The 15,041-nt window shown below is 45.6% G+C and overlaps 1 protein-coding gene across 7 annotated transcripts in view; it reads left to right on the forward strand.

Moving 5' to 3' along the window:
• Window positions 1-15,041, forward strand: part of GALNT7 (polypeptide N-acetylgalactosaminyltransferase 7) — a 135,224-nt gene that overhangs the window by 56,481 nt on the left and 63,702 nt on the right. For all 7 annotated transcript variants that reach the window (XM_081568306.1, XM_081568502.1, XM_081568402.1 and 4 more), the window contains exon 2: window positions 14,290-14,750. In XM_081568306.1, coding sequence (XP_081424432.1) covers window positions 14,290-14,750 — 461 coding nt within the window. The remainder of the gene's footprint in view (window positions 1-14,289; window positions 14,751-15,041) is intronic.

A 15,041-nucleotide genomic window follows, 5' to 3' on the forward strand; every position in this document is an offset into this window, starting at 1 on the left:
AGATCCCCTGTAAAAGGGAAAGAGTACCCATTCCAGTATTCTGGCCTGGAGAATTCCATGGACTATAGTGCATGAGGTCACAAAGAGTCAGACACAACTAAGTGACTTTCACTTTCACTTTTTTCTTTCTGCAGAAATAAAGTCACATGAAATGAAATATAGTCCCTTTTCTTACATTCTGATAGTCACCTAGGCTAGTGGGCCTCATAGCAAGTTACTAGTAATTCTTGAAATGCTAATTGGATTTAGTATTTCTAGAAGATCATTTATATGAAATATAAGTAATGTTCTAGAATATTCTGTATATGAAAACAGCCCTTCCTGAACTGTTTATTACTAATTCTAGCTGATAGTATTGGTTTGAAAGTAAATTTTTTACTGAAATTAACAGTGAGTCTAAGGACTATATTTTAGCTTTTGTACTTCAGAAATCTTAATGATATTTATCAATTTGTATAGTTATAAGGTTTGAAAGGCTCATGGGTGCCTCCGTCCCAGGAGAGAATCAAGTGGTTCAGAATGTAGGCTCTGGCATCAGAGGCCCTGGGTCTGTGTCTTGCCTCTGCCACCCCCAGAGTGTGTGGCTTTCAGCAAGTCCCTCAGACCCTGTGCCTTGGTTTTCTCATCTGCAGAATGGGAGAGCCCTGATACCCAGCTCCAAGGCTGATGACAAGGATGACCAGAGACAGGTGCTTGTTACATCACTGGGGTTCTACCTCCTCCTCCCCTTGTCATCACCTTTGTGGTCATCACCTTGGAAGTCAACATTCAGTAAAACACGTTGGGTGACAGATTGGTTTACCACTGTGGTCTTTTTTTTTTTTTCAATTCCTTTTTCCCTCTTACTCCTCTGGAGGCTCTGTGCTGGCTTTGCAGACTTGGGCTGGACTCTGACACCTTGGCCACTACCTTCCCTGTGCCTGTTTTCCCTCTATCTGTAGACACCAAGATAAATGTCTTGCTTACCTTCGAAGTACCAAGTTCAAGAAGGAAATGTTTGTTTTGCTTTGCTTTATAATTTTGCTTATTTATTTCTGGTGGTGCTGGGCCTTCCTAGCTGCTCAGGTTTTTCTCTAGTTGAGGTGGACAAGCTTCTCATTGAGGTGGCTGCTCTCGTTGTGGAACAAGGGCTCCAGGGTGCAGGGCGCTTCCGTAGTTGCACTTCCCAGGCCCTAGAGCACAAGCTCAGGAGCTGTGCTGCATGGGCTTAGTTTCTCTGCAGCACGTGGGATCTCCTGTATTGGCAGCTGAATTCTTGACCACTGAATCACCAGGGAAATCCTAGACAATGTTTTTAATAAGGAAAAAAAAAAACCTGAATGATTAATGGCAAAATAAAACCAAAGCATTTAGTGAGACTTGACTTTCCCAAGTACCATGCTTATTATGCACCAGAATTTTACCACTGGTTGTGAAGGGCTATCAGATCTGGTTGCAGTCATGTTTGACCAGCCCAGGTTGGTCGGGGTGTGTCAGAGCAGCGACATTTAGCATCTCTGATGGACTGGCTTCCCTCTGCTCATGGAGAGGTGCTTCCCATTTCTCTTCAGCAGCTGTGGTTCTGCTTCCCACAGAGCCAGGAAGTTTCATGAAATGGAATGATCGCTCCAATCATTTATGAGGTATTCTAGAAAGATGCAGTGAGTACCTACTGTCTAAACACAGACAGCCATCCTCCCCACCCCCTCTTTGCACTGGCGCCGCAGGGAGCCTCTGGGGGACTTTGCAGTACACAATCCCGACCTGGAATGCGCTCCCCTCCTCTCTTGACCTTGTCCTGCATGACCCTTCCTTCTCCGGGGGCCTTCCCGGACTTCACAGGCCAGACCAGGGCACCCCATTTGTGTGATGACTTGATTGCATGTCTCCCACTGGATGGAGGGCTCCCTGGGAGCAGGGGTGCGTATGCACCACTGTGTCCCTGCAGCCAGCAGAGTGGGGGCTCAGCAATCCGTCAGTCAGACGTTTCAGAACATGAGGACTACAGGACGCCTCTAGCACCAGGTGATAAAACAGTGGGCTCTTTCCCTCTGTGGCTGGGGAGAAGATAAACCCGAGAAGTCCCGACACCCCCAGAGCCAGGCTTCTGGCCCCAGCTGGTGTCCTCATGTGTCTTGGAACCGTGAGTGAGTCCTGCCACAGAGCAAAGCCGCCCCTCGGGCCTCAGGTTCTCGTTCATTTAATAACACACCTAGTTTTTAGCCTTGTTGGGTGCTGGCTCAGTTGGTAAAAGAGTCGGCCTGCAATGCAGGAAACCGCCTGCAGCACAGGAGACCTGGGTTCAATGTCTGGGTTGGGAAGATCCCCAACCCAGAAAGAAATGGCAACCCAGTCCAGTATTCTTGCCTGGGAAATCCCGTGGATAGAGGATCCCGGTGGGCTACAGTCCCTGGGGCCGCAAAGAGTCAGATACAACTGAGCACACACACACACTGGCATCGCATCTCCTGCCTCCTCCCCATGTGTCCCCTCCACTCATCATACCAAACCATCTGTAGTTCCCTGAATATTCCCTGTTCTTTTTAATGCTTCTGTGCCTTTGCCTTAGTCTAGAATGGCTGCCAAGCCCCACTTCTCACCCCCGCTTCTTATCCCCCAATGGTCCCCTCCCTCACCCCTGTGCCTCAGAGTGTCTGCAAACACAGATCCAGCCTCTCCCAGCCTCCCTTCCTCTGCGAAGAAGCCCGGGCCACCTGCTAATACCTCGGAGAGTGTCTAGCAGGTAGCAGACCTGTAACAAATATTGGATAACCAGAAGGACAGTTCTTTCACCTTTTAATGATGTATATAAATACTGACCTGAGCGCCAAATAACACTCTTGATAGAGCTGCCGGATCCCTGGAGAAGCACGCCCTCTTGAGAGCAGGCCTGCTGCCATTCAAAAGTAAAATGTCAGAACATTTATTAGTGAATAACCCCGATCTACTCTGTATTTTTCTTTCTCATGTGCATAGGTTTCCTTGTCACCACCTCCTAAAATGAATTTCTTGTCACGACATGGTAGTAAATGTTGTCCCGTACTTTAAAATGGTGTATCTGCCCTGGGAACGTTGAGGTATTTTCTTCCTTGAGGTGATATTTTTTCAGATTTGCAAGAGAAGATTATCTTATACCAATCACAGTGTCTGTGCTTTGAAGCCCCACACGGCAGTGCTGTTTTATGAGCTGTGATGGAAGCAGGCTTCAGGGCAGAGTGAGGACGAACTTCCCGCATCTCAGAATGCACAGCAGTAGCACCTGCCTTGAGGGTGCTCCGTTCATTCCAGAACTCCTTCCCTGGAAGGATAAAAGAGCACTGCTTGCTCAGCTTTCTAACGGGTATTCCCGATGGTCTCTCTGAACACAAATGCTATGTCTGACCTCTTTCTGCTCTCCCTCAGTAAAATACTTTCCTTCACATACTAAGCATTATTGATCCTGGTGGTGACATACTTTTCAAGAAAGTTCTCAGGAAGATTTGGAAATCATTAGGTGTCTTCACTGGGATCGCCAGATGTGAAGGAGAATGAAGAATTAAACTGTCTGTTTGGTTTGATTGGTGTTAGATTATGAAGTTTATTGTTATGTTGTTGTTGTTCAGTCACTCAGTTGTGTCCAACTGTTTGCAACCCCATGGACTGCAGCACACCAGGCTTCCCTGTACTTCACTGTCTCCTGGAGTTTGTTCAAACTCATGTCCATTGAGTTAGTGATGCCATCCAGTCATCTCGTCCTCTGTTGCCCCCTTCTCCTCCTGCCTTCAATCTTTCCCAGCATCAGGGTCTTCTCCATTGAGTTGGCTTTTTGCATCAGATGACCAAAGTATTGGAGCTCCCGAATCAGTCCTTCCAATAAATATTCAGGGTTGATTTTCATTAGGATTGACTGGTTTGATCTCCTTGCTGTCCAAAGGACTCTTACGAGTCTTCTCCAGCACCACCGTTTGAAAGCTTCAATTCTTTGTTATATTAGTGACAAAAACCAAAGAAGAGGATTAAATAAGCATGTCCCTGGATTAAAAAAAGAAAAAAGTCATAACAGTGTGGTCCCCAGGGACTGATGAAGGACTTGCTCTTTTAAAATATATTAAAAATAATTTTGGGACTTCCCTGGCCATCCAGTGGTTAAGATTCTGCACTTCCGATGCAGGGGGGTGCAGGTTTGATCCCTGGCCAGGGAGCTAAGATCCACATGCCTTGTAACAAATTCAATAAAAGACTTTAAAAATGGTCCACATCCAAAAAAGTACAAAAAATAAAGATGATCTGGAAAGGAGAGTAGAGAATCTCAGCGCTTCTAGGTAAGAAAGTGGAGCTGATGGGCACAGCTGAGAGAGGGTTCCACAGTGGGTGGGCAAAGGAGGAGCAGATGTGGGGGGCTTGTTTTTCTGCTGGTTCAGCTCAGTGGGTCCTCTGTCTCCACCTGACAAAATGCTATATCTGTTCCTTTGAAGGGTCTATTCAGCAGGGTTAATTTCTTTCTTCTCATCCTACTAGGCTATTTGGCCTTTAAATGTATATTCCCACTCTCCACTGCATACATAATATATATGCATACATACATTATTCATGTGTTTAAAAGTCTTCACAGATTTTAATTTACCATTTTCTCCCCTTGCTTTGCCTTTGTCTTTCTCTCCTCACTCTTCCCCAAATCCTTTCCTTATTTTTAGACAGGTCATTTTGTGGGAATAATGTGGTGGGATCTGTATTGTGAAATGTTGACACTTTTATTAAAATATTTTGTGTAACTTACTATATGCTGTTTTTAGAATGAAAATACCACTTAGGAGCTTTCTTTTTAAAATTCAGTAATTGCTCATCTCCCAAACATGGAGAGTTAAAATCTGCCCAACTGCATCCTTTTATGATTTCTGAGAGGTATTATAATCTGCCTTTTATTACTTGTGGGAGATAGGGCTTTTAAATGACGTTGGTGTGACTTGTTTTTACAGTCCTGTCTTAAGGTCTGTACTCTTGCCACTGAAATCATGGCATAAACTTTGACAAATATAGCTTCATCACCTTTTGAAATCTACTACAAAATGATTTATTGATCAGTTGTTTAGTACTTATAGTTGATTCTTAAAATTCAGTTCTCATCAGCTAAAAATGTAATACTAAATATTCACAAGAAATATTGTTTTCAATCTGTAACGAATATATATGACTCAGTTAATGAGCTAAGGCATGAAAAATAGTGATTTGGATTTCATAAAGGTGTTTAAATTGCATGTTTCATAGACCTCGTGGTTAGTGGTGTATGGTAATTAACTTTGATCTCGGCCGTTAAACAGTCTCACAAATAAAAATTTTCTGTAAAAGGATAACCAATGTATTATCCTTTTACTTGTAGACATTAACCTATATTCTGGTCCTTTATTTGGCCATTTCTTCTTTTCATTTATTCCTTCTTGAGTACTGTCTGGTAGTTTTCTGACGTGATTTAGAATCTCTAGTTTATTTCTGTTTTAAAACAAGGACCAAATTTAACAGGAGACCATTGGTGAGATAAATTGGCCTACAGGCTCAGACTAACATCAGCAGATTTACTTTCTCATGTTTAAATAAAGTACTCATTTTCCATGAAATAACAAACTGCACTTGCAGGCATGATTCATTCAAATCTGAAGAAGAAAAACTAAAAAAGGATTATTTAAGGTTTAGATTCACAGGGAAAGTAATGTTTTCAGTTATCTCACTCAGATTCTCAAAATACTTTTGTTGTTGTTTTTGTTTGGTTGCTAAGTCACATCTTGATTCTGTGCAACCCCACGGACGGCAGCACTCCAGGCTTCCCTGTCCTTCACTATGTCCTGGAGTTTGCTCAAACTCATGTCCACTGAGTCAGTGATGCCATCCATCCATCTCATCCTCTGTCACACCCCTTCTCCTCTTGCCCTCAGTCTTTCCCAGCATCAGGATCTTTTCCAATGAGTCAGCTCTTCGCATCAGTCCTTCCAATGTATGTTCAGGGTTGATTTCCTTTAGGATTGACTGGTTTGACTCAAAAATGCTACCTTAAACCAAATCCAGCAGTGACATAGCCAGTGGATGCAAAGCCAGTTTATATTCCAGCAAATAAATAGATGACACTCCCCATTTGTTCAGTCCATGAAGAAACGCACACTGAGTACCTGCTGTGTACACACAGATAACCACCCTGAGAACCTTTGTCTGGGGAGAAACCTGTGAGCAGATCCTAAGGCAACTCGAGAAGGGCAGTGTTAGACATATTCTGGGACCTGAGAGGAGGGGTGGAGTTCAGAAAACTGCTGGCTTGAACTTCTGGTGCTTAATGGTAATTTCATACTTACAGAATAGAACATTAGAGGTGATAGTGTTAATACAGAGAAGGATCTTGTGTGAAATCTCCCCCTTTTCCAGTTGTAATTTTAATTTCTGTGTTGAAAATGGAAAGTTTATATTACTAAGTAATTTGCAGTTTACCTTCCTTATGCATTTAAAAAAATGCAGTACATCGACATGGTTTTTAAAAAGTAAATTTTGTCACAATTTTAACCATTTTGATCAATTACTTTAATTTGGTTCAACTACATTTTGTTTAAAATTGTACCATATGGCTTCTGAGGAAACATGATAGATTTTAACTTTTAATTTTATTTATTTGTTATTTTTATCAGAAGGTAATCCTTTTTCTCACTGATGAGCCACACCCTCCATTTCCAGTTCTGCCTTTATTGCCAATGGAGGCATTGCCATTGGTCTTAAAATGTATTTGAATAGGGTCCTTTTCCATAAGAAAATGCATCCTACATATTCAGGGACTGGTAAAGTCTCTATTTGGGTTTTCCCAGTAGCTCAGAGGTAGAGAGTCTGCCTGCAATGAAGGAGACCCCAGTTTGATCCTTGGGTCTGGAAGATACCTTGAAGGAGGAAATGGCTATCCAGTCCAGTATTCTTGCCTGGAGAATCCCATGAACAGAGGAGCCTGGATGGCGACCGGACCTGACTAACCCTTTGACTTTTGCACTTTTCAAGGTCTCTGTTTAATCTTGAGTGTATCCATTTTAAAGCCTGATTGAGCAAATTACTTGACACCAACCCCCCACTCCCCACCCCCCACCTCCCAAGCCCCAGATCGACCACTGATCCCCAGTGCCGTGCAGTCAGCTCTCAGCTCTCTGGAAGGAGCCAGAGTGGTGGTCTTTATCAGCACCGGATGTCAGCAGGGGAAGGGCCAGCTCAGAATCTAGCTCTAGGTACCAAAAGAGAGACCGCGCCCCCACCCACATCCTGCCGCAGGCAGGCTGGGGCTGCCCAGCCCATGGGCACACCCTGTGTCTTCTGAACTCCTTGACTGTTCCGGCACCACCACCACCCCCACCTCCCTGATCTCTTCCACTTCTTCTTGGGCTTCTTGGCGCATGATCAAGTGCAGCTAGAAAAGGGATGCTGATATGATTTTTCTAATTAAAGGTGTTTTTTTTATCAAGAGGGCTCTTAAACTATAGAATTTAGTTTGACCTGTTCCGTCCTAAGCTCTGTGACTCAGGCAGAATGACAACCGAATTGCAGGCGGCCATCAGCGGCGGCCACGTCCCAGAGTGAAGCTGCCTTCTCAGGACCTCCGGTGTGTGTAGGAGCTCTTCATTACCAGCTTAGCTTTCGAGGCTTCCCTAGAGTTTCAGAGCCACGCCTGCATTACTTTCACTGGCTCTAAATTCCTTTGTGTTCGTATCATGTCTACCAGGGCACGACTGTCTCAGGAAGATACCGTAAGGGTGATTTGGGGGTGATGGGGAGCTTTGTAAATTGTGAGATGTAAAGTGAGTAATCTGACCTGATTCCTGACAATCCCCTGTTTCCATCTGGGAATAAGTGATTCTGTTTGTCAGTGCATTTCCACCTTTACGGACATAGTGATCTTAGAAGATGACCCACCGATTCCATCTTCCATTTCTGGTCAACAGTGACTTGTTGATTTCGACTGTAAAGGGAATCAGCTGGTGCTTTTGAAGGTGTGTGAACACCAATGAGTCACAAAGCCAACTGCCAAGTCTCATTCATTATCCAGAAGGAAGAGCGTGTATCCTCCCTCTCCAGGGAGCTTAGTACTCTTACACTGCCTCACTGCATCCTTTGAATCACAGTGGCAATTTGACGTGATTTTTCTTAATTGACTTGAAGTCAGGCAGATAGTTCTCATATTGGTTTTGCCTTTGGATTTAAGAAGTGAGCAAATCCAATTTTTTTCCAGTGACTATTATATAGCATTACTAAGAGCACAGCACTGTGCAGGGATTATCAAGTTCTTCTCTTGCTGAATTCCTCGAGTATTGCCAGGAAGGTTCTCTCTGATCGAGCCCCTCTTTCCCGGTCCATGTGCCCCATTCTCGTCCTTTCCACCTCAGGCTCCCTCTCATAAACCAGGCAGAAATGGTAGGATCCAGGCATCTATTTGTAAATGCTTACTGAGGATCACATGGCAGGAGAAGCACTGGGGGTGCAGTGTTGCGTCCCAAGGATGTGGTCCCTCCCCTTTCATGGAACTTACAGTCGAGCGCAGAGTTGAAGGGTGAGGGGCAGATCCATTCCCATTTGCCTGTCTTTGTTCATGAGGTTTTGTGGAAACACAGCCCTACCCATCTACCCTGTCTGGCTGCTCTGGGCACTACAGTGACATCTTCTTTGTAGTGACCCTGTGGTCCAAGAGCCTGGGCCAAGCCAAGAGCTTCCTCCTCCAAAGGGTGAGGTGAAGAAGTGAGTATAGGCAGGAGCCGGAAATGTCCCAGGAAGAGCATCCACTCTCTTGGGGAAGAGGACCAGCATGGAGCCTGCAAGCAGGCGAAGGGACCTATTCATACCTGAATTTCAGGGAAGTCACTTTGGCTACAGGTTTCCCTGGTGGCTCAGTGGTAAAGACTCTGCCTGCCAATGCAGGAGATGCAGGAGATGCAGGTTCGATCCTTGGGTCGAGAAGATCACCTGGAGAAGGAAATGGCAACCCACTCCAGTATTCTTGCCTGGAGAACCCCATGGACAGAGGAGCCTGGTGGGCTCCAGTCCAGGGGGTCACAAAGGAGTCGGACACAACTGAGCAACTAAGCCACCACCATCACCACCACTTTGGCTGCAGAACAATAATGATGAAGGACAGTGAGTGCAGAGTTGGAATGGGAGGCACTAACCCCTAGGTATCAGGAGCATGGCTCTGCCTGGATGCACACTTCACCCTGCCATGTACTGATCCTGACATTAGGTCACTTCTCTGTTGGCTGTTTTGTCTGTACAGTCGTGTGCATGTGCTCAGTCATGTCCGACTCTTTGTGACCCCATGGACTGTTGCCCACCAGGCTCTTCTGTCCATGGACTTCTCCAGGCAAGAATACTGGAGTGGGTTGCGATTCCCTTCTCCAGGGGATCTTCCCGACTAAGGGATCAAACCTGGGTCTCCTGCATTGCAAGCCAATTCTTTACTGTCTGAGCCACGAGGGAAGAGATGATTGGATGGCATCACCGACTCAATGGACATGAGTTTGAGCAAACTGTTGGAGATAGTGAAGGATAGGGAAGCCTGGAAGGCTGCAGTTCATGGGGTCACAAAGAATTGGACACGACTGAGCGACTGAACAGCAACAACAATAAATGTGTGTGAAGCACTTATGGACAGTGTTTGCAGTCATCACTGTTATTCCTGTTCTAGTAATCCTGTTGAGAGGCGAGTGTGGCCTCTCCTAGGCCTTTGCAGTGTCCACAAAAAGTTGATCTAAGAAAGATATGGGAGATTTTATGGGAGCTAGATTTGAGGGTAATAATCTAGAAAGTGCATCTGAGAACTGTTCCACCTGTTAGAAGTCAAGGCACAGGTATGTAAGTATTTTAGACAGAAGGCTGGACATCAAATGAGGTCTTACTGACCGTTTATGCAATCCAGATCTAAGTATCATTGTGGTGGGTCACATGAACCCTTACATGTTCAAGAAGGAATGTTATCTTTAAGGAGCTGTCTTGTTGATGCTAGGAGAATGCTGCTCTTTGGGACTTAGCAGGTATTTCTGCTGATGTGGGAGGTCTGGTTGATGCATAATGCAGATACGTGATGCACAGTGGAGGGGATGGAGGAGGACAAAGGGCAGAGAAGAACTTTTGTGTTTAAATTTTTCTTGTCCTGCCATAAAATACGAAGCTTATTTCACCACAGTGAGAGTGTGGAGAAAATGGCCGGATTCTGGAGCCACACGGGCGGTGGGACTGGCAGGAGTCAGTGATTGTTCAGATGTCAGAACAGGAGGCTGAGGGTGAAGTGGAGGACTAGTGTTTGATCAGTTGAGTGGATGGGGGTTCCCAGCCCCAAGGTGGGGAAGACAGTGAATGAAGCAGGTGTGTGCCGTGGAGTCACAGCAAGTTCATTCCAGGGCATCTTAAGTTTAGGTGCCAGGGTGACCCCAGTAGAAATGTTCAGAAAGCCTTTGACTGTGGACCCAGAGATGAGAAGCAAGATGCGGGCTGAGGACACGGAGGGAGGAAAGATCAAATGAACCTGGTCACCTTGCTGGGGACACGAAGAGATGCTAAAGCAAGGAGGAGAACAGGCAGGCTCCTAACAGATCTACATGGAATACCAGGAGTCAAAGGTTGGGGACTTCCCTGGTAGTCCAGCAGTTAGGACTCTGCTTTCACTGCCAAGTGCCCGGGTTTGATCCCTAGTCAGGGAACTAAGATCCACAAGTCACATGGCATGACCAAAAAATAGAAAAGTCAAAGGTTAGACAAAGGGAAGATCAAAGCTACTTTTGAAGAAAGATGAGCATGAAGTTTGAATCCATTAAACATTCTCTTGTTGAGGTGGATGAGCCTGAGAAATGTTTATATTTGTGAGTCTCACATCAGTACCTGCCCACCTACTACAACAGATGTCTCCTGCTTTGGGTACCTAGATTTCACTCATTGTCGTGTTCCACATTCTTCCCATAAGCAGCTTTCCTCCAGTGGAGTATTAGACACCACAGAGGAAGTCCTAAGACAGCCGATGACCTGCTCAGTCTACTTTTCTGAACCTGTTTCCCTCCCCTCACTCTTTTCCTCTCCAGGTACTAGTTCACTGGAGCCTTTATGTGAAAAGTTGAAAGGAGAGACTGAGCCTTCCTCCTTTTTGTGGGGTTCTTGGTTCCACATCAACAACTTGGGTCTGGTATCTTAGAGTTTTATAAAGACGTCTCTATTTTAATTTGTTTATTGCAGTACTTCCCATGGGCTTCCCATGGTGGAGCTAGTGGTAAAGAACCTGCCTGCCAATTCAGGAGACATAAGAAACGAGGGTTTGATCCCTGGGTAGGGAAGATCCCCTGGAGAAGGACATGGAAACTCACTCCAGTATTCTTACCTGGGAAACCCCATGGACAGAAGAGCCTGGTGGGCTACATTCCATGGGCTCACAAAGAATCAGATTTGACTTAGCAACTAAACAACAACAAGTGCCTGCCTGCTACTTGACTCAGGTGTGCAGTGGTCAGAAGCCTGATGCAGAAGGCTTATCCACATGTACCTGAACAAAAGTATCACCCTTAGATGGCTGGACGAGGTGCCACATGTTATACTTAGTTCTGTGTTATAGGATGAAAATTGTGGGAAAACTTTGAAATGGATACACAAGGTTACTGGGTGCATTTTCCAACTCAGCTTTGCAGGTTATCTCACCCCTGCATGAACTCCAACCTGTTTCACAATCCTATAAATGATAGAAAAGTGATAGTAATGCACAAGAGTCTTGTCCATTGAAATAGTAGCCATGTCCTGTGGAATGCAGTTGGTTATTGCCCTCTGGGTATGGACCAGTTTGACCAGTTTTGCATCTATTTGTAAATTCTTTGCAGGATTCTTGATGTTTATATATTTGTCTGTTCTTCACCAGGTCATTCAAAGGATTCACCTTTGAACTGGTTGTAACATCTTATGGTTCCTTCTTAAAATTAATGGGTCAGTAAAAATCTGTGTCCCTTGTTCAGCAAAAAGTTCTCTTCATACATGCCCGTGTGTGTTTATACCTGGAAGATTCACAAGGAAATGCCAGCTGTGAGTGCCTGTACCAAAGGGAAGGCAGGAAGACTTGTCTTTCATGATACACCATTAAGGATCCTGTGAATGTTGTATCACATGCTTAGAGTATTGTGTAAACAAAGAGATTGTTGTTGTTCAGTTGCCAAGTCATATCTGACTCTGCAACCCCATGGACTGCAGCATGCCAGGCTTCCCTGTCCTTCACTGTCTCCTGGAGTTTGCCGAAACTCATGTCCATCAAGTCAGTGATGCCATCCAGCCATCTCACCCTCTGTCGTCCCCTTCTCCTCCTGCCTTCAATCTTTCCCAGCATCAGAGTCTTTTCCAATGAGTCAGCTCCTTACATCAGGTGGCCAAAATACTGGAGCTTCAGCTTCAGCATCAGTCCTTCCAATGAATATTTAGGGTTGATTTCCTTTAGGATTGACTCGTTTGATCTTTCAGTCCAATGGACTCTCAAGATAGGTTTGTTAAGTTCCTTTTTGAACTCTCTCAAGTCAGTCCTCAGCTAGCCCTTACCAAAACTTTGACATTGACTAAATTCACATTTGAATTAGCTGACTTTCCAAAGAGACCCTTGTCTCTAAATAAACCACCACTGGACAGCAACCTGCGTATCAGCCTTACTTCTGCACTCTTGAAAGTCTTTAACTTGACTTTTCAAAATAGCTGTAACACTGTAGAAAAATGTCGGTCAGACGTTATGAACTCTTTTATGACTCTCTTCAGGACTCGGGGGGATCGTGGCTTGACGGGGAGGGAGGGTGGCAGATCAGTTAGCCGGGTCTGCAGTCTTGGTTCTGACCTGCTCACCCACCCCAGACCGGCCACACACAGCTGGCAGCCCTTCCTTTAAGCCATTGGAGCTCAAGCCTGCTGCATATTGAAAACACCTGGGGCGTTCTTAAAACTCCAAATGCCCCCACCCATTAAATCTTGGTATCTGAGAGGTGGGACTCTGACGTCAGTGTATTCAAAGCCACTGAGGTGTGGCTGATGTTGAGAAACATGTTTGTACAAAGAATGGCGCTGACTTAACCGAAACTTCACATGTGACCCCAGGGACAGAAGCATGCAGGGCTTCTGATAGGAAGATCTGTGCAGCTGCTGAGGGGCGTCTGGATAGAAAGGGAGGCCAACCTTCTGGAACATTTGTGCACACAGAATCCGGTTTTCCTGGGGCCACCTTTGGAACAGGGCCAGCTAGGTCCTGGGTGTGGTTTAAGAGCTCTGTTGGCCTTGGTTACAGTCGTCAGAGCTTGTTTTATAGTTCAGAATCCAGCTAAACTCTTCCAGAGCAGAAATACTGAGTGGGGGCTGTCAAGATCATATCCCAGCCCCTGTGTTCTGCCATTTGGGCCACTAAGCCAGCCTTGGACGGACTGACACCCAACACCACTGCCACCGGGTGGCCATGTGACCGACAGACAGAACGTCATACTCCTTGTCCACCAGACAACTGGGAAAACCACACTGTACAACAGGACCTGTTAAGTGCCTGCTTTGGTCAAAGGTCTTAGAGCCTCATCGCTCCAACCTGTAACGATGTGCTTTGAAAGTGTTAGTCACTCAGTCATATGTGACTCTTGTGACCCTATGGACTGTAAACCGCCAGGCTCCTCTGTCCATGGAATTCTCCACGTCAGAATTCTGGAGTGGATTGCCATTCCCTTCTCTTGGAGATCTTTCCAACCCAGGGATCAAAACCAGGTCTCCTGCATTACAGGCGGATTCTTTACCACTGAGCCACCAGGGAAGCCCAGCAATGTGCTTTATTAAGGGGTTTTTGATAGAGAGTTGAGTTTATGAGGGGAGAAGTAAAAAATGTGTCCACCCCTTTATTTTGAAATGGTAAGGCAAAGAATTTGGCTTCCCAGGTGCCTGAGCAGTAAAGAATCCACCTGTCAATTCAGGAGACTCCAGTTCGATCCTTGGGTTGGGAAGATCCTTGGCGGAGGACATGGCAACCCACTCCAGTATTCTTGCCTGGAGAATCTCATGGACAGAAGAGCCTGGCAGGTTACAGTCCATGGGGTCACAAAGAGTCGGACATGACTGAGAGACTAAACAACAACAGAGACAAAGAATTATTCTATTGCTGGTATGCCGTTCCTCACCAGGAATGGTTTCCTCTAATCAGGGGGTCCTGGTTCATGGCCTGCTTTAGTTTCATGATTCATACCATTTTATCATTGCCTGGGCTGTTTTTAAAATGTGCAAATTGGTGTCATAAACTCTGCTGTGGTTGCCTTCATGTACTCACTGTATGCTCCTCTCCCTTTTGTGTAGGAAGACAGAGCTGTTAATAACCCCATGCCTGACAGAGGAGGCAACGGACTAGCCCTTGGGGATGACAGATTCAAACCCGTGGTGCCCTGGCCTCATGTAGAAGGCGTAGAAGTGGACTTGGAGTCTATTCGAAGAAGAAACAAGGCCAGACATGAACAAGAGCGCCGCACCGGAGGAGAGAACCAGAAAGACATCATGCAGAGGCAATATCTCACATTTAAACCCCAGACTTTCACCTACCGTGATCCTGTGCTCCGCCCGGGGGTCCTCGGTAACTTTGAGCCCAAAGAGCCTGAGCCTCCCGGAGTGGTCGGTGGCCCTGGAGAGAAAGCCAAGCCATTGGTTCTGGGACCAGAATTCAAACACGCAGTTCAAGCCAGCATTAAAGAGTTTGGATTTAACATGGTGGCTAGTGACATGATCTCCTTGGACCGCAGCGTCAATGACTTGCGACAAGAAGAGTAAGCACCCCTTCCTTCTCTTTCTAAACTGGGGGCACGGTTGTGTGGATAGATACTGAGTTAGACTGTCAGAATGCAATATATATATATATATATATATATATATATATATATATATGCCTTTACTGCAGGGGAATAAGAGGATCTTTGGTCCACAAAATGGGCAGAAAGGGGAGAGCTCCCCATTTGTATTATTTTATTTCGGGTGTGACGTATAAAATTCGGGGGTCTTCTACACCTGTGCTGCTCAAAGTGTGGTCCCCAGACAGGCACCGGTCAGAACTTCCCCTT

This window comes from Giraffa tippelskirchi, chromosome 1, assembly GCF_054371585.1.
Source record: "Giraffa tippelskirchi isolate mGirTip1 chromosome 1, T2T-mGirTip1v1.2.pri, whole genome shotgun sequence".
NCBI lineage: Eukaryota > Metazoa > Chordata > Mammalia > Artiodactyla > Giraffidae > Giraffa > Giraffa tippelskirchi.